At 41.2% G+C, this 23551-nt stretch overlaps 1 protein-coding gene across 1 annotated transcript; it reads right to left on the bottom strand.

The window, feature by feature from the left end:
* Positions 1–1347: 1347 nt before the first annotated feature.
* EIF4EBP1 (eukaryotic translation initiation factor 4E binding protein 1) lies at positions 1348–19325 on the bottom strand. Its single transcript, XM_058194135.1, has 3 exons — positions 19064–19325; positions 6391–6561; positions 1348–2299 (listed from the first exon to the last, which is right to left on the bottom strand). Exons 1-3 carry the CDS (start codon positions 19224–19226, stop codon positions 2268–2270), a joined length of 366 nt encoding a protein of 121 aa, XP_058050118.1. The 5' UTR covers positions 19227–19325; the 3' UTR covers positions 1348–2267.
* Positions 19326–23551: the final 4226 nt, after the last annotated feature.

The raw sequence follows: 23551 nt of genomic DNA, 5'->3' as shown, positions 1-23551 counted from the left end.
AGCTCAAAACATATTTATTCATTAAAGCGGGACTGGCATAATTAGTGATGTATTTTAATTGGGTTTTTAATATTTTTTAACTTTTTAATTTAAAATTTAATAATCGGCCTTTAAAATTTGCTCTTTTTAATTGTTGTTTTAAACTGTATATATCTTTGTTTTTACTTTGGCTGTACACCGCCCTGAGTCCTTCGGGAGAAGGGCGGTATAAAAATTTAATAAAATAAAAATAATAAATAATAAATAATAACTATTTGATCTATTGGTTAAGGCACCAGGCTAGAAAAAAGGGACTCTAAGTTCTAGTCCTGCCTTAGGCATGAAAGGCACCTGGGTGACTCTGGGCCAATCACCAGGTGACTGAGTTCCCATTCTGCTTTAGACATGAACGCCAGCTGGGTAAATTTGGGCCAGTCACTCTCTCTCATCCCAACACAGCTCACAGAGTTGTTGTTGTGGGAAAAATAGAAAGAGGGAAAAGTATTATATATGCAAGATAGAATTTGGGTTGGTCACTGGGATTAGAGATTTACTCTTCTGAGCTTTCGGACTCTGGAATTCCCTGAAGATGGGCTCCAGCATGAGTCTGAGCCACGGTGGCGCAGTGGTTAGAGTGCAGTACTGTAGGCTACGTCTGCTGACTGCCAACTGCCTGCAATTTGGCAGTTCAAATCTCACCAGGCTCAAGGTTGACTCAGCCTTCCATCCTTCCGAGGTGGATAAAATGAGGACCCAAATTGTTGGCAATATGCTGAATATTTATTTATTTATTTATTTATTTTTGGCTGTACACCGCCCTGAGTCCTTCGGGAGAAGGGCGGTATAAAAATCGAATAAATAAATAAAAAATAAATAAATAAATAACAGTTCGATCCTGACCTGCTCAAGGTTGACTCAGCCTTCCATCCTTTCGAGGTGGGTAAAATGAGAACCCAGATTGTTGGGGGCAAGAGGCTGATTCTGCTTAGAGAGGGCTAATAAAGCACTGTGAAGTGGTATATAAGTCTAAGTGCTATTGCTATTATCCTAGGACTCATGTATTTGTCTTCATTGATGAATTATTATTGAGTTATTTATAAAAAAATAATAAAGGAGAGATATAAATGAATGAATAATTGAACCATCCAACCCCTTAGATTCTCCAACCTAAGCTCTTTCTAGAATTTAACTCCCAGAATTCTCAGAAATGGTTGTGCTGGCTGGGGAATTCTGGGAATTAAAGTCCACATATTCTGCAGATTAAATAGAATGCAGAATGCTCATCACTAACAACATACAACTGTCATGGACAACAGGAAGGCTTGTGGAAAGAAAGGACACCGATCGGCTTCATCCAACACTCATACACCAATTTTAACAGTTTATTTAATTTTCGGTACAGTGAAGAATGTGTACAGATCTACACCTAGCCCTGTAAAGAAAGAAAAACAAGGACTTGCAAGGCCGCCTGCTTGTCCACAGCAACATTTTCCCACCTTAAAGACATTTTTTTCTTAGATTTTTTTTTTTGAAAAAGAGAGCAAGAGAAGAATTTGCTTCCTCCAGCACATTCAGAATCGAAAAGAAAATGGGATTTTCTTTCAGGGGTGATATCAAACAATCTGCTGATATGGGTGAGTTGTTTTCATCAAATCATTAAATTCTTACAGAATCTGAGGAAAAACTGCAGTGCAAAGCAATTGAGCAAGCATCTCACTCTTTTCTCTCTTTTTTTGTCACCAGGTTCCTCCTGGTCCTGCTACATTTCTCCAACTGGGGTGCTGATGCTGTAATAAAATTTTGGCCACAAACAATCACTCTCAAGAAGGGGAGATTTACAGGTTATACGATTGATGGGGATAAGAGAACACCCACTTCTGTATTAATGAATGAAAGACAACTGAGACTGCATTAATTGTCTACATCCGACATGATTACTTAAGTGTCCCTGCGTCAGTCTCTGGCTTCAACTCAACGTTTATGGAACAAAGGCACTAAGATTTGAGGCACAGAAACAAAAAACAACCTTCCTTCTCTCTTTAGCATCCTTTCTCCCTGGAAGTTAAAGACCCAAAAAATCCACCAATGTTTTCAGTCTTTAGGTAGTAAGAAATGTCCTCTTTTTCCCAGCTTTATTATTATTATTATTTTAATACGATGAACCATATATCCTGAAAAGCTTTGCATAGCGTGGGCTATTCTATAAGCCTCTCTCATTTCCGGAAGCGTTATTGATATCTCATCTTCATCAGGAATAAAACGACTCCTCTGTCCTCAAGGGAGAGATTTCAGATATCTATGTCGAACTGGGCTTCTTCACCTGTGAAAGAAAGAAATGATTTAACCAAACTGTCTATGGAGATTCTCAGTCATCCAGGTCATGGTTGTCCCAAAGATGCTTTTTTCAAAAGGCAGCTGGACTTTGCTTTTCCTTGAAGACGTTTCGCTTCTCATCTAAAAGCTTCTTCAGTTCTGAAGAAGAATTGAAGAAGCTTCTTGGATGACATGCAAAATGTCTTCAAGGAAAAACAAAATCCAGCTGCCTTTTGAAAAAGCTCCTTTGGAATTGACAAAAATCTCAATTTCATGTGTATTCATTGGATGCCACATATTGTTGTGACCCAGGTTCCCGGACTTGGAATCCTGGAGGATGATTCAGAAAGTGAGGAAGAGGAACTGGCAAGACCTGCTTCCCCTGGGCCCTCTCCCTCCCTGGCACCCACCCAGGAGGAAGAGGAGGGGCTGGCAAGGCCTGATTCCCCCGGGCCTTTTTCTGATTTGGCAACGCCCCAAGAACAAACTTGGCTTGATGCAAGACTGTGCAGACGTGACCGGCGCGCGCAGCAGAGGCAGCGTTGGGACAGAGTCAAAGAATGATGAGTCACGGAGTGACACCCACAGGGGCTATAAAGCAGGAGGCGGAACTTCCTGGCTTTTTGTCTTGGACAAAGCAGTGAATTTGTGTGGGCAAACTGTTTCAATGGAGGGAAGAATATATTCGTAAGTAACTCTGGCCTTATCTATAATTTCCTTGTTATCTCCAGAGACTTGGCAGACGCGTGGCTAGACATGGCCAGAACATTTATGTATGTAAATAAACTAGAAAAGAAGGCCTTTGACTGACTCTTTGTTGGGAGTACTGGGGGAGGGAAACAGAACACATATGTTTGAAAGCATTACTTCTCAACGTTTTCCTTAACATAAAGAGGGATGAGAGTCTACTCATTCCAGTTTTAACTGTGGAAATTCATTACTACTTTATATATATATATGAGTGCGACTTTAGGAAAAAGAACATATACATAGTAATTGACAACTTATAATCCTTCAGCAGTCCAGTCTGGCAAAGGACAACAGAATTATTGCTTTGAAAGCTGGTGGTTCAGAGGCAGTAAAAGCCTATAATCTTTGCAAAATTTACTTCAGTGTTCCCAGCAGAAAACAAAATATGCCCCTTTTTAAAAAAATCTCTTTTGGTTACTAGTTTCAATAGTGGTTTTGCTGCAGTAAAGCAGTCAGCAAAGATACTGAGAATTGGGGAATTCCAAGAAACTTCACCCATCTCAACTTGGTTCATTTGCAATCACAATCTATAATCATAGGACAAAAAATACAGACCCTGAACAAACAAAAACAAAAGACACAGGCACACTCAACATTCTTGGGACTAAGTCACAATTCTGACATGAAAGCTATACTACTGTATTCTGAAACAAGCTGCGAGAGTTAAGCAGTTGAAAACTTTTTTTCTGCACTCCAGGTAGTCCTCGTCTTATGATCACAACAGAGCCCCAAATTTCTGTTAGTAGCAACAGCAGTAGCACTTAGACTTATATACCCTCTCTAAGCAGTACCCATGCCCTCGTTACATTCTGCCTGGACTACTGCAATGCTCTCTACATGGGGCTCCCCTTGAAAAGCACCCGGAAGCTCCAACTGGTCCAGAATGCGGCCGCGTGGGATATAGAGGGAGCACCTCGTGGCTCCCATGTGACACCTCTCCTGCGCCGTCTGCACTGGCTTCCGGTGGTCTTTCAGGTGCAATTCAAGGTGTTGGTTACCACCTTTAAAGCACTCCATGGCTTAGGACCAGGCTATTTACGGGACCGCCTACTGCCACCAATAGCCTCCCATCGACCTGTGCGCTCCCACAGGGAGGGCCTCCTCGGGGTACCATCAGTAAAACAATGTCGACTGGTGGCCCCCAGGGGGGAGGGCCTTCTCTGTGGGGCTCCTGCCCTCTGGAATGAGTTGCCTCCGGGGCTTCGTCAACTCCCTGACCTCCGGACCTTCCACCGCGAGCTGAAGACTCTTTTATTCCATCGAGCAGGGTTACCCTAAAAATGTAGTTTTAATGGGGTTTTAGTTTTATTGTTATTGTTAGTTTTTAGTATTTTGGCCATAAATTATATTAATTTTATATTGTTTTCAACTTGTATTATACTGTGTTTTTAAACTGGCTGTTAACCGCCCTGAGTCCTTTGGGAGAAGGGCGGTATACAAATTTGATTATAAATAAATAAATACAGAGTCAGCCTATTTGCCCCCAACAATCTGGGTCCTCATTTTACCGACCAGGAAGGATGAAAGGCTGAGTCAACCTTGAGCCTGGTGAGAATCAAATTCCTGGAGTGAGCAGTGACTTAGCCTGCAGTACTGCATTCTAACCATTGTGGCACTGTGGCCCTGGTTTTAAGTGAATTTTGCCCCGTTTTATGACCTTTCTAGGCACAATTAAGTGAATCCCTGTAGTTGTTAAGTTAGTAACACGGTTCTTAAGTAAATCTGGTTTCCCCATTGACTTCGCTTGTCAGAAAGTCACAAAAGGGGATTACATCGTCCCAGGATACTGCAACCTTCATAAATACGAAGTATCTGAATTTTGATCACATGACCATGGGCGTACTACAATGGTCATAAATGTAAAAAACAGCCATAAGTCTCTTTCTTTCAGTGCTGTTGTAATTTTGAATGGTCATTAAAGGAACTGTTGTAAGTCGAAGACTACCTGTATGTGATCATGTATAAAGATAGATATTAGTTGATAAGCTTATTAAACATTTATTTCACTGAAATTTATTATTACATAAATAATTTTCACAGAAGCTGTAAAGTGGGCATGGGAATGACAAAATTAATTAAGGCCCTTCTTTGTCCAGCATGCCCTGCCTCGCAGCTTCCAAGAAGATGTCCGTTGAATGTCCAAAGTTAGGGAAGGAAAACAAAGAACATTTCTGGTATTCAAACAGACGCAGACTTTCTGAACATGGATGAAATATAGTCAACCAGCTGCCAATAGGCTGCACTTCCTCTATAATGAACTAACGTCTTTTCCTAGCATCTAAATCAGGGATGAAATTCAGCCGGTTCTATCCAGCTCAGGTGAACCGGTAGCGGTGGCCTGTGGGAGGCTCCGCCCACCCACACGGATGTCATGACGTTGCTGTTTTGTGACACTTTGCACACGTGTAGACGGTGCGCGCGCACGAAGCAAGCACGTCCATGGTGTGCGCACATTTGCGAACCAGTAGGGAAGGTAAGTGAATTTCACCCCCATCTAAATCATTTAGTAGGAAATTCTACACCGGTGTGTCCAACTTGGGCAACTTTAAGACCTGTGGACTTCAACTCCCAGATAGTAACCGATGCAGAATTGTGTAAGGAATTTAAATGGGACTCCACAGGCTTTGTGCAGCTGGCAATAGTTATTCTAGGAAATCAGATAGATAAGAGTCCTAGGCTTGTGGATGTAGAGCCAGATTGGTCTAGTGCAGGGGTCTCTGACCTTGGCAACTTTAAGCCTGGCGGACTTCAACTCCCAGAATGCCCCAGCCAGCTTTGCTGGCTGGGGCTTTCTGGGAGTTGAAGTTCACCAGGCTTAAAGTTGCCAAGGTCGGAGACCTCTGGTCTAGTGGTTAAAGCACCTGGCTAGAAAGCAGGAGACTGTCTTTCACATAGTGGCAGCATCTCCTCTCCACAGGAGAACTGGCAGTATAACTATTTGATCTAGTGATGAAGGCACCAGGCTAGAAACCAAGGGACCCTGAGTTCTAGTCCTGCTTTAGCCATGAAAGCCAGCTGGCTAGTCACTCTCCCTCAGCCCAACCCACCTCACGGGGTTGTTGTTGTTGTTGGGAAAATAGGAGAAGGTCTGTCTGTCTATTGGATATGTTTGCCACCTTATTTATAAAAATAATAAAGGTGGGTTACAAATAAATACAAATAAATAAAATATTCACAATGCACATGAAATCTCATGCGGTCAGTAGACCCAGCACTCATGGTGAAGCATCTATGGGTTTTACGACAGATCAAACCTGACCAGACTATCTTGGTTTGGCACAGAGAAAAGCAATGCGTGTAACCCAACTCAGCAACCATGTATTGTGATTCGTACAGGTGACCACACACCTAAGCCTGGTTTCTCATCGTCAGCAGACATGAAGTTGATCTCTGTCTGGAGCTCATCCATACTTGGATTTGTCACACCTGGAATGTCTGGAAGATTGCAAGGTGGTGTTTTGGCAACTGGAGAATTTCGGCACGCCATTAAGAATTTGCGGTCATAAATAATGCGGGTACCTATAAGAGAAAGATAGCTACAATTTACTGCTGTTCTCAGAGGGTTAAAGAACCAAATATTGCTCAGAAAGAAATTCCAGTTAACCTACCATGTTATCTATACTGTACTTTTGTATATAATTTTTATTCAACTTTTAAACAAGAAGATACAAGCAAACGGAAATTAATGAAAAAAGAAAAGAAAAATTAATCAAGAAAAATTGCAAGGAAAGTTGTATAAAAATAGAAAAGGAAGGAAAATGTATACTATATATATAAGTGGCTTGAGATATTCTTCACAGCAGTTTTAAATAAAATATATTTTAACCTCTTTCTAAAGTTATATCATATTGCTCTTTTTTTATAATCTATCTTATCTAATCATCAAAACCATAAATAATAAGTTCATTTTTTTCAGTTTTATACGAAAAGTCTGTAAGAGGCTTCCAGTCACCAATGATTGTAGCTGACCAAAGAAGTCAATTTATTAATTTCAGGAAAAATTTTAAACTTCACCAACCATTCCTCCATTATGGGTAAATGTTAAATCTTTCCATATCTAAGTAGACTGAACTTTTAATATTCAACAGCTTCTTTCCTTCCACAATCAGGGTTGGATTTTGGCTTGTTTTCACAATATAGCTGAGTCTTTCTTCTTTGCTGTTTAAGAATAGAATCAGGCTACTTTACATAAAAAAGCAGAAACTCCTGAGGAAAGTAAGGGGTAATGCACAGAAGCCAATAAACCTGCAAAATAGATTGAGGTTAATCATAATCCATGGTCAGAAAACCATGGTTTTCCACAACAATGAAAGCTGGCCAGTAAACCCGTCTCTATGACACAGAGTCTGAAGCACTGATGGTTAATACTAACTGAGAAGTAAGTAGCATAATATAATTGCTTATGTGCAGGCATATCTGATTATCTGGACAGTTTTACAAGGAGAACTGCACATTAGCCTTGCTTTCCATTTTTGGGCAAGAACAACAGAAGGAAAACAAGGGATGATATGCAATCTTTGTAAGTTTGCAACGGTGGCGGCTGCATAAAACTTGTGAACAGATATGATTCTTCCGCTTATTTCAAGGTCTATTCTATCATTAAGAATTGCTGGTTCTTCTTTGTCTAGAAGAGTGTCCAAACTTGGCAACTTTAAGACTTGCGCCCTTCAATTCCCAGACTTCCGCAGGCAGTAGGTCTTAAAGTTGTCAAGGTTTCACACCCCATTCTTGAGCTACTTGCTATCCAGCCTCCAAGAAGAAAGAAAGGCAGAGATGGTCCCACAACATTAGAGTCTCAATTGCCTTTCCTGTTTTGTCACCTTTCCCAGATATTCTCCACCACAAGAAAGGTCTCATGGGAGGCTATTAGAACAGGAGAGAGAAAAAATCCCTTTATTGCAATAGATAGGTTTAGCGGTGACCACTAGAAGGAGCCTTGTACTTTTATTTTGCTTCTGAACAGTTGCAGTACATAAGACATTTGCAAGTCCTCTGGCTGGGCTGAGAAACTGACTCCTAGTTTTGAAATATATATTCTACATTAGGCAATCAAGTCCTGAATAGCCACCAATCCTAGATCTTCATCCACGCATTAAGAAAGCTACACGCTTTTTACATTTTTCAGCTGTAACTGAGCCTTTTGCCACTTCAATAGAACCAAGAAAAAAGAAAAATGTACAAGTCTTCCTTTAAAAAAAAGATTGTGCATTAACAGCAGAGGAATCCTTACAGATAATTTTGGCTATGTAGTCTTTTCGGTTTTGATATTTTTGTATGCTTGATTCAGCTTCACTGAACCTGAAAGTCTACGTCTCTCTCTGCCTGCTGACAACAGGATTCAAGAGCAAGATTATTTGTCATTATGATAGACTTTTTCAGATAAATATCCAGTAATATTATTGTTCCTACTGAGTTCCTAACAAGATTCTTTCTGCCTTTGCAACTTTCCTCCAGCAAGAATGTAATGACAGTGAATTAGAAGGAAAATTGTGTATATTTTCAGAATTTGTATTCAACATTGAGCTGGCCAGGCAGCTTCCAAATATAGCATTAAGTATAAATCTTTTAAAACTCAAGCCAAGAAAATCAGAACTTTTTTTTTAGGGTTTAACGTTAACTCAATAACCCCAAACTTCAACCTCAAAACCACAATGTGGGTACTTGCCTTATTTGTAAACTTTATTGTGGTCATTCACCAATTCAAACACACAGACATCACAAATTCTGAGATAGCAAGTAAAGACAGCAAGAAGACTTAATTCTAACACTGAAGAGGTCAAAGAGCAAAATGTAGCCACATTTAGAGAAATCAAGCCACACTGATCAGTCTAGAAGGAGATTTGATGAGATGGAGAGTTATTAGCGTTATATGGAGAGTAACTGGGCATCTGGGTAACAAGAACAATACCAAAGCATGGGTTTAAACTTCAGTAGTTGCCTTAGATTTAATTAATTCCAGTAATTAAAAAAAGGCAGGTGGAATTGTGGTCCCCACCAAGACTTTTGTGTGCACGTATTTTTGCTACTCAATTGGAATTTTAAGCTGACTAGATATTATTAAAAATATGGGGATAATCCTAACAATTGTTATCAAATTAATTCAGTTTGAATTAAATTTATATTTAAATGCAAAACAATGATATTTAGCTTTTGGCTAAAAACTAGATTCCCCGTTTGGAGCAATTAGAACTAAATTGTTTTCCAACCCTCTGAAGTTTGGTGCGTTTCCAGGAATGAGGTGGGTGGAGCAGGGAGGGATTCAACAGTTGGGAGTCCACAGCGCAGAGCTCCACCCGATACTAAACAGCAATGAATCAGGATCTGCAGACAAGCGGCTTTCGCTGCTTCTGACGCCTGCCAGCTGCTGGAACACCCGCAGAACAAAGACTGTTTTCCTAGAAAAGTTGTCACTGTACCAGTTATTGCAAGAACATTTCATAAGGGGTTCACTGGAGGTCTATATCCCTGAGTTTATATTCAGACACATGCTCAGGACTCCTGTTTGCTTAATGCCATAGCCCGGCAGGGTGAAAACAGAGGCTTTGAAATATTTTCAGTTGCTGAAGGGGAGACGGAGGTGTTCAGGCCTCTACCCTCTGATTGCCTGCTTCCTAAGAACAGGAAACAACTGGGTGTATGGATGGGATTTTATACATACATGAGGGGGTCCATGTTGCTCTCCGAGCTTGGTTGTTTTCTTGCATCATCAGTGATAGTCTAGGACAGTGATGGCTAACCTTTTTGCCATTGCGTGCCAGGAGGAAGGGGGCGAGGGTGTGTGTTGCATGTGTGTCCACATTTATAATTCTTTGCACCCTGCCCCGCCCCCTGGCATGCATGTGCGACACCCCCCCTCACGGCACACAATGGCCCAGAAGACTTGTTTTTTTGCTGTCCCCAGCCTCCAGAGTCTCTCTAGGAGTCTGGGGAGGGCGAAAACAGCCTCCCCCACCCTCCGGGTGGGGTCCCTCCAGAGGGACCGGAAGTTGGCAAATGGTCCATTTTCGGCCTCTAGAGGACCTCCAGGGGCTGTGGTGGGGAAGGCCATTTTCACCCTTCCCAGACTCCCAGAGAGGCTCTGGAGGCTGGGGACAGCAAAAAACGGCCCTTCCTTCCGGTCTCACCGGAAGTTGGCAAATGGGCCATTTCTGACCTCCGGAGGCCCTCCAGGGGTTGGGGAAGGTCGTTTTCACCCTCCCCAGACTCCTAGAAAGGCTCTGGAGCCAGGTGAAAGAGAAAAATGGGCTTTCCTGATCACATGCGCACCAGAGCTGAGCTCATCTGCCCACTGATATGGCTACGCATGCTACCTGTGGCACGCGTGCCATAGGTTTGCCATCCCGGGCCTAGGATAATGAAACATCTGCAAGAAAACAAGCAAGCTTGGAGAACACCAAGGATCCCTCATTTCAATTCCCAAGCTACAAATATTCTATGATACATATATATGAAACTTTGAAACAAGACAATAAAAACGAACAAAGCTAGTATAAAGTGATGAAGAAAAAAAATTGAAGAAAAAGCAAAACGTGCAAGAGGAAAAGCTGAAGAAAAATAGCAAAAATTAAAGAAGTCACTTCTAATATTCTTCGCAGCAGTTATAAGTACAAGCATATTTTAACCCCTCTCTCTGAAGTTATATCATGATTTTCTTCTTTCAATAATCGTGTCTAGTCATCAAAACCATAAATCACAAGTTCATTTTTGTAAGTTTATGCAAAGAGTCAGTAAGAGGCTTCCCCTCATTTTTATTTCTGTATCTAATGTTCTTAATATTTTCATAGTTATGATTTTAAATGTAAGCCACTCAAGTTACTTTGCTGGTTGGGATGGATACCATATAAATTCAATAAATAAATAAATAAGTCAATAAAATATTTTCTTCAAAGAAATCAATTTATTCATTTCCGTAAAATCTGTCAACGTCACCAATCATTCTTCCACAAGAGATTCCTTGCATTTTTTTTATCCTGGAAGAGCAGATCTCACTCATATGAAAAATACACATAGGAGGTCTAGGTGTGGATTGGACCTTTGAAACTAGATGCAGTTTGTTAACACCGCTCTCGAAATTTAGGCTTCTGGGTTCTAAGGATGTTCCTTGCTTACAAGGCAGCTTACTGAAGGTCTCCTGCAAGTTACACAAGGAAAGTTTTTAGCTCCAGGGTAATGTTCTAGGTTTCTAATGCAAGTTTTGGAAGGGGTTAGTTAGCATCTGTTTTTTCTTGAGGGTGACATGGAAGCAAAGAAGATATATATTGGACCTTCTGAAGGCAAAATAGCTACTTTTGTTTTGTTTTTGTTCAATGCAGACTATTCTTTTCTTCTTGTCTTCTTCTTTAATCTGCATAGAATATGTACCACAAAAATCAGTTGGTCTCATACACGAATGAGGCAATCAATTTGCATTGGGATGGTATGTTGGTCAGCATGCTTCTGAAAGCAAATGGACGTTTCTTGCTGGCATTCCAAATCAGATTCCCAATTTATTTTACCACCTCACACATTCTTATCTGGAAGGAGAAATAATGGTGAGAGTCGTGGTGGCAAAGTGGTTAGAATACAGTATCGCAGGCTAACTCACTGCTCATTGCCAGCAGTTTGATTCTGACAGGCTCAGCGTTGACTCAACCTTCCATCCTTCCAAGGTCAGTAAAATGAAAACCCAGTTTGTTGGGGCAAATATGATTAATTCTCTGTAAACCACTTAGAAAGGGCTGTAAAGCACTATGAAGCAGTATATAAGTCTAAATCCTATTGCTAATAACAACCTGGAATTTCCAGATGTATTGGCTTGCAATGCCCAAATCTTTTCGGAAAAACAGCATGCTGGTTAGATATTCTGGCAGTTGGAGCCAACCTAGCTTGGAGAAGACTGACCTGAGTCTTCATGAAAGGGAGGTCTCCCTGGACAAGAGCCCTTTATTAGTAAGTCAGAAAATGTCAGGCATGGAAAAACCAAGACTACATGTTAAATTCCATTCAAACTGATTTATTGCTCTGGCTTGTGCACAGGAATCTAGTGAACTAGTGAGTAGCACTATTTTGGTGCTAGATAATAGAATTCAAGAGAGGTTGGACTTAGTCAGTTTGTGGCTATATAATGATTCTAGGCTGATTCCTCTTTTCACTCTGTCCCCAGGCTCTGTCACTCCTCCGACAGAAAGGGAACAGTGTAATGGTATGCGGAAAAGACCTTGGGAGACAGGAGGAAGAGCTGCAGATTAAGTAACCTTCATCCAAGAGATTTCTCAAACCATAGAAAGAAAAAGGATGTGGAGGGCATTTGAGAAGTACTATTTCTACTTAATTGGAGAGTAAAAGGAGAGTTTTGCAAGGTTCTGTTCATGTGCCTTTACAATAAGGACAGAGTTTAACACTTCTAGCTGGGCTTCTTGTCTGGACTACCCTGAAAGTCCAAAAATCAATCTTACTTTCTTTAACTTAACTCTCCATTGCCCCCAAGCAGCCAATTGTTCCAAACACCATCACGCCTGGCTGTAATTTTTTTTCAGCTGTGGTTGCAATGGGCTTCACAAAAAACCAGGCCCATGAACTTTTCCGAGGCCACCACAGGCTGAATGTTTGTTGTGAGCCAGGTCCATGCCTCCATGCCATTAACATAAGTGTTGTGACACTGGTCATACTGGCCATGTTCCCAGGGGCAATCTGAGACTGTTCAAAACAAACCACAAATAGGACTATCAGCATGATCTTGTTGTGCAGAGCAAAGTGTTTCTTCTTCTGAGGGATCCTCCTTGGGGTCAAGGAGAGACAATTACAATAAATTAAGGCTGGAACTGAAAAAACTGTGGCTCACGAGACTTTAACCGCCCTATTCAAAACCACACTTCCCCATCAGAAATACGACCTCCCTTTCCCCAGGCTCAGCTTTAGAGCAGGAGGAAAACAATACATTTTAGTCCAGTTAGCAGTTTGCATTATGCAATCTCTTCCTGATGAAAGGGAAAGGTATGGGAAAATGTAAACAAATCACTATCTTTATTTAATTTTTAGGAGAACAAGAGACATGTGCAGCAAACTGGCTTTCTGCATTTGGCTAGGGAAAAAAAAAATAACCAATGTGCAACACAACACTTCTGGCATTAGATTTATGGTAATTGGTTATCTTTCCCCCTTCCCAGGTTTTCGGCTCACAAAATGACTTCATCCCTTCTCGGTTATCTCCTGTAACGTTTCCATAGAGCAGTGTGTCAGTCTTCATCTTTTCCCCCTTTGGGGTCTAGCTCAGCTTTATTTGTTAATCCTAAACTTTTTATTTCCATCTCACAGTGTTTTTTTGCTCTTTTGTCTACCACTGGTTCTCTCCACGTGGAAATGCACTTGCTCTGTCCATAGACCATTGTTTCTCAACTTTAACAGCTTGAAGATGTGTGGTTGGCTGGGGAATTCTGGGAGTTGAAGTCCACACATCCTCAAGCTACCAAGGTTGAAAAACTCTGCAATAGACTGCAAAAATACTTCAGCTGTTTGGCCAAGTGTGTTTTAAATGTATAGTTTAGACCCAGGATTATTTCTCTTCTTTGCTAGTTTGCTAGCACATTTGAAAGAAGCGAACATCAATTCTTTCATGATAATTACAGTCAGATTGTTTTCCACCACATTTTCTTTTTTTCACCTCTCAAAAGAGCGGAGAGGACCATGAGCAACCATTCAAAACCATCTGCAGACAGTCATTTTTCAGGTTTTATGGACATTCTTCTGCTCTACAGTCAGAGACAAAAAGCATCCAACACCCACTCACTCTCCCTACATTTTAAAAACCAGAAGTAGGACACCATAGCTGTATTATTTGCAAGAGAAGCTGTGTTAGATGTTGTAGCAACCATTAAAGGATTTGGATTCACCTAGACCAGGGGTCTGCAAACTTGGCTTTTTAAGACTTATGGACTTCACTGGGAGTTGAAGTCCACAAGTTTTAAAAGAGCCAAGTTTGCAGACTCCTGGTCTAGACCTGTCTCTACTTCAAAGCCAAACTTTTTTTAAAAAAAATCATTAAAAAAGAAAAAGTTCAGGCTATACAGTCAAATCACAGAATAAAACACTATTGCCAGAACAGTCTGATGTCTATTTTCTGCAATCCAAAACCACGTGCACAAATAACTTCTCAGAATGGCAGATGATGCAATGCACAATACGCTGAAGCACAGAAGAAGCAACCACAGTCTTTCCATAAGACTCTTCCAACACGAAAGTTTTCTCCTTGGTAAATAATTACTTTGTTCATCTTGGAACCTGTTCATAGCACATGATTCGCAACCTGCTAGAGTTCATCAAGGTGACACCAGAAATGATAACAGAGTTACCTTGTGAGCAGCCTGGATGGCAGCCCAAAACTATTATGCAATACAAAACAAGCAGAGCTGAACATGCTTCCTTCCAGCTCCAGAATTCTGCAGCTCAAGGATTTCTGCTGCAACTGTGCAAATCTCACATTGATCCTTGAGCTGTGTGCACAAATGTAGGGAACCAAAAATTCTCAGAGCATTTGTCTCTAAACCACATTATGCACCCCTTTAAGCCCACCTAAGATTGACTTCAAAGAACCCAAGAAATGCTGCAAACTTCCCTTATAAATCCTCGACTTACAAACACAATTGAACTCAACACAATTGAACCCAATGTGGATTTTGCCTTATTTTACAACCTTCCTTGCCACAGTTGTTAAGTGCTGTTGTTAAGTTAGTAACATGGTTGTAAGTGAGTCTGGTTTCCCCATTGACTTTGCTTGCCAGATGGTCGCAAAAGGTGATCAAACAACCCTAGGACATTGCAACCATCATACATTAAGAGCAGTGCTGGCACAGTGGTTAGAATGCAGTATTGCAGGCTAATTCTGCCAGCTGCCAGCAGTTTGGAGCTCAAGTCTCATGGGCTCAAGGTTGATTCAGCCTTCCATCCTTCTGAGTCCACTAAAAGGAGGACCCAAGATTGTTGGGGGCAATAGGCTGACTCTGTAAACTGCTTAGAGAGGGGATGGAAAGCCCTGTGAAATGGTATATAAATGCAACTGCTATTGCTAAATATGAGTCAGTTGCCAAGCATGTGAATTTTGATCACATGACCATGGGGATGCTGCAACAGTTGTAAGTGTGAAAAACAGTCATCAGTCACTTTTCTCAGTGCCGTTGTAACTTTGAACACTCACTAAATGAACTGAGGACTACCTGTAGATACGTTAGTTTGCTCTATCAAATTCCCCCTACTTATTTCAATGTTAGGTCATAGAAAACCAAAGCGCTGTAGGTTGTTCATGTGGCTTTTCCACGTTAGTCATAGATTTTTTTTCTTGATTTACTGAAAAGCAGCTGTAAACTCACCCTCCTCCACACAGCAACAATAGCTTTGAATGGCATCATTTCAGATTGCAACACCAGACAGGCTTTTCAACTGATTGAGAAAGCAGGCAAATGCATCCATTGATGCTTATCGGTCAAATAAAACAAATTCCTTATGTTTTTTCCTTCCTTCCTTCCTTCCTTTTTTGCTTGTTGCTGACAATGCCACAAAATTACTGGATGATTAAATAACAGAAGATACTCAAAGGGAAGAGCCCAGACCTTGAAACTCAAGGTCCCCTTTACTATGGAAATTGTATTTTCAATTTCAACAATCCTAAAGTTGTGTCTATGAGCGTTTTGCTTAGTGATAGAGAAAAAAAGATGGCTTCGATCACACTTTGGGTCAGGGGTCTCCAACCTTGGCAACTTGAAGCCTGGTGGACTTTAACTCCCAGAATTCCCCAGCCAGCAAAGCTGGGAGTTGAAGTCCGCCAGGCTTCAAGTTGCCAAGGTTGGAGACCCCTGCTTTGGGTGATGCCAGCAGAGAGGACAGGAAAGTTATCCTGTGCAAGTAGAGAAACTGGAAAAGTGGACAACAATTAAACAATGTTGTCTGTTGGGACTCTGGAAGTACATCTTCTCCGTAGCAGTACTTACTGTACTTGAATACTTCTCTGATTTGTACTTACTGCAATCCAAACCACGTGCAAAAATAACTTCTCAGAATGGCAGATGATGCAATACACAATATGTTGAAGCATGGAAGAAACAACCACAGGTTTTCTATAAGGCTATAGTCCACCCCAACCGCAGATCTGGATAGTCCTCACACTTCTGTTTAGAAGAGCCAGGAAGACCTGGCTCTGCACCCAGGACTTTCACCAGTGAGACCACTTTTCTCACACCTGCCATCTTTTATTTTTACCTTTTATAATTTCTTTGTTTGGGGGACACCCAGAGCCATTGAGAGTCGGGTAAGCATACAAATTTAATAAAACATTACCAACATTCCTCTTTTCTGATGCAAAGCAGAATTGCTCTTCAAAGTCATGCTTAAGTCTCAACACGGTACCTGCCACGATGTCTTAAATTATGCAGTTATGAATACTTTTAAGTTATTCTCTTTTTAGTGAACATGTTAACACACTAGACCTCAGCTAAGAAAAGTTGCACATTTTATTGCACAAAAATATGTAAGTTTAGAAGTCCACCCTTGTGATTTAAGTTGCATTTACTGATGCCCAGTTCCCATGACCTGCCATGTGCCTCTTCTCCAGCCCCCCAAAATACATTCCAGAATGGACTGCCTGTTAACGTTCCCTTAAATGCATCCAGATTTAAAAGGCACTCACTACTTTGCATCAGTAATTAGGACTTAAACTTTGAGATTGCAGGCATCAGCCTGTCTGTTTTCATGACAAACAGAAGCAGCAAAAGTTTTACCCATGTATCACACTGAGTCTGCAACTGACACATGGATGGTTTATAAATAAATATTTACAAATCTATGGCTTCAAGGGGGCTCAGTTTTAACAAATACATTTTAATTCAGACTTCGGTTGTTTTTAAGAAAGCAAATAAGCTACGGTACCCACTGTATTTTACTGCATTGGATACAAGTAGTCCTCGACTTACAACAGTTCGTTTAATGACCGTTCAAAGTTACAATGCCACTAATGACTGTTTTTTCACACTCAAGACCGTTGCAGCATCCCCATGGTCGCATCAAAATTCAGATGCCTGGCAACAGATTCGTACTTATGATGGTTGCAGTGTCCAGGTTGTGATCCCCTTTTGTGACCTTCTGACAAGCAAAGTCAATACGGAAACCAATTTCACTTAACTCTGTTACTAATTTACCAATGGCAGTGATTCACTTAACAACCGTGGCAAGAAAAGTCATAAAAGGGTACAAAATTCACTTAACAAATGTTTCACTGGCCACAGAAATTTTGGGCTCAGCTGTGGTCGTAAGTTGAGGACTACCCGTATTGCTATTTTGGAAGAGTTCCTACTTGTGCACTCCTAAATACACGTCAGGCAGAAAATATATCTTGTTCCGTCTGCCCGCCACCAAAAATGTTGCAATGTTACATTTATCTACTCTTACAGCCCACTTTTACACAATACATCTGGTCCAAATGCAGCTAAAAAGTACAGCTAGGCATGCCTGTAATCTGAAAAAAAGCAAGCTTATTCTGCAGAGTTTGTAGTTCAAGAGGTTTGTGTCAGGTTTCCTACACCAAAGCCTGGGACAAAAAACCTTTCTGTGCAACGCTTGTTTTTACAGCACATTCACAATTTATAGCACACTTTATGGAAAAGTGGTTTTTCTGTTGGATTAAAAAAATGGCCCTTAATGACCCATGGTTCATTTCTAGTCTCCTGTAAACGTTTCTAGGATTCAACTACTATTCCCCATTACCTTCAAAGCAGAGTATTTTCTTCCCTGGCCAATGTTTGTACTGTTAAGGTACTCAAGGGAGCCACTGAGAATTCTAAGTATTAATTAATCTGAACCTGGAAAGGCACCAAGTTGGAGATAAACATTTATTCTCTGAGCCAGGATCCTCATATCCATAAACATGTTTCAGACGGGATATTACTTCCCTAGCTGTTTTGAGCATTTTCTCAGGAAAGGCTGTTCCTAGCTGGAAAATCCCTACTGCATGCTTGATCCATGTCCACCCTGTTTCCTTTTAGACAAATAAGAATATTCCACTCCATTATATTTTATTGTGGCCTCTGAACTCATTTATGCATTGTCTTTCTACAGAAATTGAGAGATTTCATGACAAAGCAGGCTTAGGACCCATTTTAAAGAAATATGCCGCCTCTTAAGGATCCTAATTCCACTGTGTGTGTGTGTGTGTGTGTGTGTGTGTGTGTGTGTGTGTGTGTGCTCGAAGAATGCCAGCCTTTTCCATTAAGTATAGAAGTAGTCTGAAGCCAGTCTCAGATTTAGACCCATTCTGGTATTCCCTCTTGAGGTGAATCCCCCTTTCTCTTACCCACACAGGATTCAAGGGTTTATTGATAAAATGAAGAGTCTGAGTAAGTGCAGAAAAGCTGGCAAGACTGAGTGAGTCCAGCCTGGCTGCTGGTCCTGCTATGCAGGAGAGAACCTTCTGCCCGTCTTGGAAAGCAAGACTAGAAAGGAGTCAAAATGTTGGGCACCATTTCAGGGTAAGCCCTGGATTGCTCACTTCTCAGAAGAACAATTTGATTCTAGCCTGCAGGATTGAACCCATGCCCAGCAGCATTATATTTACCCACTTTCTTGTTCCCCTCTTCTAAGTATGCAACCCCTTTCCTTTTCACTTACTCCCCGCTGCCCTTCTTTCCATGGCAGAGGCATACTTTTGGCACTCCACTCTCTTTTCCTGCTCCCTTCCTTGCATGCTCAGAGGCACTCTTTAACACCTCTGCAATTGCACACCCAAAGGCACTCCTAACACCATCTCTCCTGCCTTCCCTGCGCTCCCTCCGTGCTCAGAGACCTCTGCATGCTCTTTGCATGCCCAGAGGCATTCCTAACACCCTCTCTCCTGCCTTCCCTGCGCTCCCTCCGTGCTCAGAGACGCCCTTTACACCGCTTCTTCTCCCTCCCGTGGCTCTGCCTCTGGAGCCTCTTCACCTCCTCTCCCCCCTCTGAGCGCGCACTCCTTGCATGCTCAGAGGCACGCCAACCTCTCCTTCCCTCCAGCGGCTCCGCTCACCGCCAGGCGTGGTTCCGAAGAGGGTGCCGCCAGGCGTGGTGCCGTAGTCGCCCGGAGGCAAGGCGACTCCCTCGGCCAAGTCGAGCAGCTTGTTAGGGCCGGGGATAGCCCTGCCCAGCGTGGGCTCCGGAGCGGGGTGGGGGCGACAACAGGCGGCGGACATGGCCGGGAAGAGACGCCGCTCGCAGCCGGGATCGCCTGGCGAGCCACAACCGCCTCTCCTCCAGCGCTGCAAAGCACCCGCCGCCCCGCCCCCTTGTTTTGCCGGCGCAAAGCTCCTTGGGAGGTGTAGTCTTCGAACCCGCCCCGGGCACGCCTCTGGCTGCGAAGCCCGGTTTGCCTTGCGGGACGCCCTCGCCTCCCTGGATGATCAACGGCCCCCTCTTGCTAAATAAGGTTCCCCCTAAAGCTCCCCCTTTTCTTTAAGATGGTAAGCCGCAGTCATAGAAAAGGAGATAGATAAGGATATTTAGTTACTAACTATAAACCATAGTTTATACATAGTTTATAGTTTATACATAGTTTATACAAGAACACAAATACATACAATTTAATGTTTGTAATCATTGCACGTTATTATTGTTATAAGAAAAAACACCACAAATAGCTGTTAAGTAATATTTTCCTTTTTTTCTATGTTTTTAATGTAGAAAAAGTTTAATAAAATATATATTTTTTTTAAAAAAAGATGGTAAGCCACAGTCAGAGTTTGGCCACGAACAAGCAAACCCAGCCCGTGGCTGGTACGAAGCCAGGCGCAGAGTTTTTGCAAGCTTGCAACTCCTTAATAAAAGGAGTTTGACTTCTGCTCAACCATTTGACTTGGCGCAAGGTGGGAAGCCCGAAAACCAGATATAAAAAAAACCCCCACTAATTAAAGAGAACCTGTACCACTTGGATTCTCTGAAGGACTCGCCTCAAGAAGGAACAAAACCCAGAAGCCATGGATAATTGTTCTAAAACCGTCTTGAAATTTGAATAAAACCAACTCCAGCTGAGGTTGGCTATTTAGTCAGGGAGTTGGTTGTGCTTTTATAATAACTAGCTTCCCGCAGGGCCCAATGTGATCATTTGGTTTCTTTAGCACATTTGTGTGAACTCAGCTTTTGTGGTCTATGGAGGAAAGTGTGGTTGAAGAAACCAGGATAGAGGCCAGCCTCTAATCCAGAACAGTTCAGTCAGGAGGAAAATCATGCCTGGGCTCTCAGACAAAACAGGCAGAACATGAGAGAAAGAAAGGCTAATTCTTGAAAGCATGCTGATATGTATTTTTAACCTTACAAAGTTAGGTGGCAACACTTAGCTGATCTGGAAAAACTAAACAGGGTGGACTTCTGTTTGGATTGGAGGGGAGACACAAGGAGATTCTAAGGCTGTGCATAAGATTAGGAAATGAGGAAAAAAAACCAGGAAGGAAATTATAAACTGGTTATCAAGAAAAGTGCCCAACCGGTTGTCAACAAAACTTATGGACCTCAGTTCTTAGAATTCTGGGAGTTGGAATCCACAAGTGTTAAAGTTGCCAAGGGCAACCTACCTACTCTGGGGGAGGCAGAAGTCTCCTTGTTTGAATAGCTGGTGCATCACCCTTGGTTTTGGGAAGTGATGGGTGAAACCAGAGAGCCTTGCTCCTTTTAATTCCCAGGGCAACTGTCAAAGTGGCTTTCAGCCGGTCCTCACATTTACAACCATTGCAGCATTCCACAGTTACGTGATTAAAATTCAGCTTGGCAACCAGCATATATTTAGAACACTTGAAGTGTCTCAAGCTCACAGGATCTCCATTTGCAACCTTCCCAACTGGCTTCTGACAAGCAGAGTCAATGGGAGAAGCAGAATTTGCTTAACGATTGCATGATTCACTTAAATGCAATTCCATGGCAAAAAAACATCCTAAAATTGGGTGTGATTCATTTAACAACCACTTTGCTTATTAATGGAAATTCTGATGTCAATTGTAGCCATAAGTCGAGGACAACCTGATGGGCTTGAGCTTCTGGAGGGGAGGCAGGGCATATGGTTAATCAGTCAATGCTCTTCTATATAAATCCTAATTTCTCATCATTTTTCAGAAACTGTAGAAGCAAAGAACTTTTTTTTTTAAAGTAAACTCACGGGGTTTCTCCGTTGTTTTCACTTAAGTCATGGGGGCTACACTTGATTTGTCACTTGTCTGTTAATGCTGCTCTCTTAATCCTTTTAATTTTATTTCCTCATAATAGACTTTATTGTTTTCAACTGCAAAAGTTAATGTACCATTTATTTCCTGTCCTGCGGCTTTGTTCCTTTAATCCCTTTCTGGGACACGCACACAAGGGCTTCTTTGAGGCATAAATCGAATGATCGTGGTTGTTATGATGATGTTCATTTTTAGACGATACAGATTGGACAGCCAGACATGTGGCCAGAGATTGTCCTCTCAATGCTGTTGTTGCATACTTGGATTTTCAGAAAATGCCTCATCGAATATTTGGAGAAAATTAGCTTTCATGGAATAAGGGGATCTTGGTAGTTGGTGAAAAAGAGGAAGCAAACAGTAGGAATCAATCAGCAAGTTTTTTTTAATGGTGTAAGAAGGGGAACTTCTCAAGGGCTTTAGAGCTTGTTCATAAACAAGCTTAACTTATTTACAAGTAATCCTCAATTTATAACAGTTTATTTAATGACTGTTCAGAGTTGCAACTTATGACCTTTTTTCACCCTTTTGACCATTGCAGCATCCCCGTGGTCATGTGATCAAAATTCAAATGCTTGGTAATTGATTCCATATTTAAGAGGTATGTAACCTGTTGAGTTGCAGTCTCCTGGGGTCATGTGATCACCTTTCGCGAACTTCGTACAAGCAAAGTCAACAGAGAAGCAACATTCACTTAATAGTCATGTTACTAACTTAACAACTGCAGTGATTCACTTAACTGTGGAAAGAAAGCTCATAAAATGGGGCAAAATTCACTTAACTAATGTTTCACTTAGCCACAGAACTTTTGAGTTCAATTGTGGTCATAAGTCGACGACTTACCTATATTTACTTCTGAGTTGCTCCAAATAAAATAAAAATGCCCACTGAGAAAGGGGGGGCAGGGAAGAGAAAGAAGAAATTTTGTCTAAAAATCCAAATCAGTATTGTCAATCAATAATCAAAAATGCAATGCCAAAGTCACATGTTCGCAAACTGCATTGTCAATCATAACATATCAGCAAGATGAAGTCACTTCTCTCCTTTGCTTTTTATTTTTTTAAAAAATTATCAACTGTTCTGTTCTATGTTATCGGATCCTGCAATTAACTGTACGAATTGTACAGCCAAACCATTCTTGGCTGAGAATGTTATTTACACTCCCTTGTATATGAACAGATAATAGGGTCATAGCATCTAGTTGGCTTCTGTTGGTCTTAATACCACAGGGTTATTCCAGTATTCTTAAATATACAATATCAGGTATGATATAGAAAGAAAAGGCACAGAATAATGCAATAATATAGAAATTAATAACCTGAGTATTTCAATTTATTGAGGCTAAAAAATAGTCTGACTTTCAATTAAAGAGAGTGATGTGTTAGAGGAACTGCAGCTTCAACTTTCAAAATAAATCCATGTTTTAGGAAATCTTGAGCCAAGGTCTCTTTTAGGGGACTGTTAGGTAAGAAAATGGATATGGCAAACAGTCTTTTATGTTCTGGAAAAAATTGGGCAATAGGAATACAGTAATGTGCATTCAAAAGTCAGAAGAGGTATTGTAGGAAATTAAATTTGATACAAAATTGGAATGAGGTCTGCAGGTTCTGTCTTAGCACCGTTGAAGAATGTGCCAAGGGATGAATCATAATATGTTTCACCATGATCTTTTCTTCTTCCCAGTTTCTGCAAATTCAATTTAATCTCCCAAGGAGACCTGTTAGTAGTTTGTAAAGTCAGTAACTTCTTTTCTTTGCTTATTGCTGCTCATTGACATGAAATATGAATTTACTCTTTGATTTTTATTATGGCCTAGCCTTGGTCATGGCTAATATTATTAACTCAGAGGTGGCCTTCTTGGGTGGCTTTTAGAAACAATTGAAATTATATGGTGTGAGATTTTACAGCTTCATCTTTTCTCCTCCTCTCCTCCATGGAGGTATGAAACAGAAGCCTTTAGTGTGGTGTGACCTTGCATTGCTGTGAACTGTTCACCTGTTGAGGTGACAGGGAAAGGCATGGAAGAATCACTCCTGCCATATGGTCTTTCTCATGTATTTCATTTAGACAACAGCAAGGAGAAGAAACTACAGTGTAAGGTTAAACTGCTAATTAGATACTCAACAGGTTGGGACACACTGTTCTGATGAAAAGCAATGGGCTTAATGCATTATGTTAAACCATGGTTTCTTTAACTGTCATATATTGGATAAATCAAAGTTGATTGAATTCACACATTATCTTAAACCATAAATGAATGTTTTTAAATTACACTGGAAGAGAGGGCATAACTTGAGGCAGAATCAAGCCAC

This window comes from Ahaetulla prasina, chromosome 9 (assembly GCF_028640845.1).
Source record: "Ahaetulla prasina isolate Xishuangbanna chromosome 9, ASM2864084v1, whole genome shotgun sequence".
Taxonomy (NCBI): domain Eukaryota; kingdom Metazoa; phylum Chordata; class Lepidosauria; order Squamata; family Colubridae; genus Ahaetulla; species Ahaetulla prasina.
The sequence above is the reverse complement of the archived record's forward strand: the minus strand, read 5'-3'. Positions and strand labels throughout refer to the sequence as shown.